At 37.7% G+C, this 1,653-nt stretch overlaps 1 protein-coding gene across 1 annotated transcript in view; it reads left to right on the forward strand.

Annotated features, from left to right (window-relative positions):
• Positions 1–1,653, forward strand: part of LOC101857206 (hemicentin-1) — a gene marked incomplete in the record, with an annotated part of 120,102 nt that overhangs the window by 95,485 nt on the left and 22,964 nt on the right. The window contains 2 exon segments of the mRNA XM_013087487.2: positions 246–401; positions 1,426–1,629. Of these exon segments, the coding sequence (XP_012942941.1) occupies positions 246–401; positions 1,426–1,629 (360 nt within the window).

Raw genomic sequence — 1,653 nt, forward strand, 5'->3', positions numbered from 1 at the left:
TCTCTCTCTCTCTCTCTCTCTCTCTGTCTGTCAGAAGGTCTGCTTGCTTTCAATATTATTATTCTCGGTCTATTGCTTTCACTTTAAATTTCCGTCTCCCTTTTCTTCGCTTACCTCCTCCCCCCCCCCGCCCCCAGAAAACAAACAATTTCTAATATACACAAAGAAAATAATACAAATTAACAAACAAAGAAACAGAAAAGAACCTCAAATGTTCACGCTTTCCCTGCCCCGATATTGTCCAGGGGAAGTCCTCAAGATGTCTCACTACGCTAACGGCGTGGACCGTAAAGGGAACCTCCTCTTCGACATCATCATCAGAGGCGAGGTACCAGACCTGGGCCCCATCAACAACGTACATCTGGCGCCCTACCAGGAGGAATATATACAGACTGGGCCTGGTGAGTAGGGAATTTGTATATATTTATTGTGGAGATTTGAAATTATATAAAGTATTGCAACATTCGGGGATAAAATAATACTTTTCTTATACATTTTATTTGACGACTAAAGGATATGGTTTATTTTTTTATATACACTAATTGACGACACGACGATATTATGTTTTGCTACATTTGATGATCAGATTAAAATTTTTGTTATTTTATTCATTGGACAACCAAGTGGTACTTTTTATACTTTTGACGACTAGGTGATACCTGTTCAGTATGCATTTGACAACCAGTTGATACGTTTTATACGTTTGACGACCGCATGGATATCTTTCAAAAATTCATTTTGATGACTAGCTGATATTGTTTTTTAATACATAATAAAACGACCGTGTGGTACTTTTAACTACTTTTTCACGACCAGGTAATACCTTATTGTATACATTTGACGACTAGTTGATACTTTTTCATACGTTTGATGACCGATTGGATAATATATTTGTTTACTCTATTTGATGACTAGCGTACATTTGTTTTTTACATATTTATTATGTCGAGCGGGTGATATCTATTGCTTATACACATGTCGACATGGTGACATCGATTTTTAAAATACATTTGATGACTTTATATCTCTATTTTTACACATGTCGACCTTCTGATATCGATTTTTCTACCCTAGGCATTTTGATGATAAGGTGACAGAATGATATTTTTTCTACTCATGACGACCAGGTTATATCTATATATATAATATGACGACAAGGTGAGGTCTACATTATATATACATATTTGGACGACAGGGTGATATCTATTTTTTTTAAATATGACGACGAGATGATTTTTTTAAATACATATGACGACCAGGTGATATCTATTTTTTAAAGACAATACGACATCCACGTAATGTCGATTTTTTAAAGGTGCTTTTAAAAATATGATGACCAGGTGATACCTGCTTTTGATACATATGGCGACCAGATATTTTTTACACATATTAATATTATATCAATTAAAATTTATTGTACCCCAGGCACCATCTACGCCCACTCATCCCGTCTGTTCAGCGCGGACGGGTTCACCATGCCCTACGCCTGGAACCACACCATCACCTACGACCACAGTCTGGGCCGCATGCCCTACCTGGTGCAGCTGCTCAAAGCGCGGGAACTGACCGTAGAGGTTTTGCCCGGACAGGAGTCTGTCAGATATATACTGGAGGCGGATATTGCTCCTGGTGGGTTGGGTTGTTTCTTTTTAT

Source organism: Aplysia californica, unplaced genomic scaffold (assembly GCF_000002075.1).
Source record: "Aplysia californica isolate F4 #8 unplaced genomic scaffold, AplCal3.0 scaffold00593, whole genome shotgun sequence".
NCBI lineage: Eukaryota > Metazoa > Mollusca > Gastropoda > Aplysiida > Aplysiidae > Aplysia > Aplysia californica.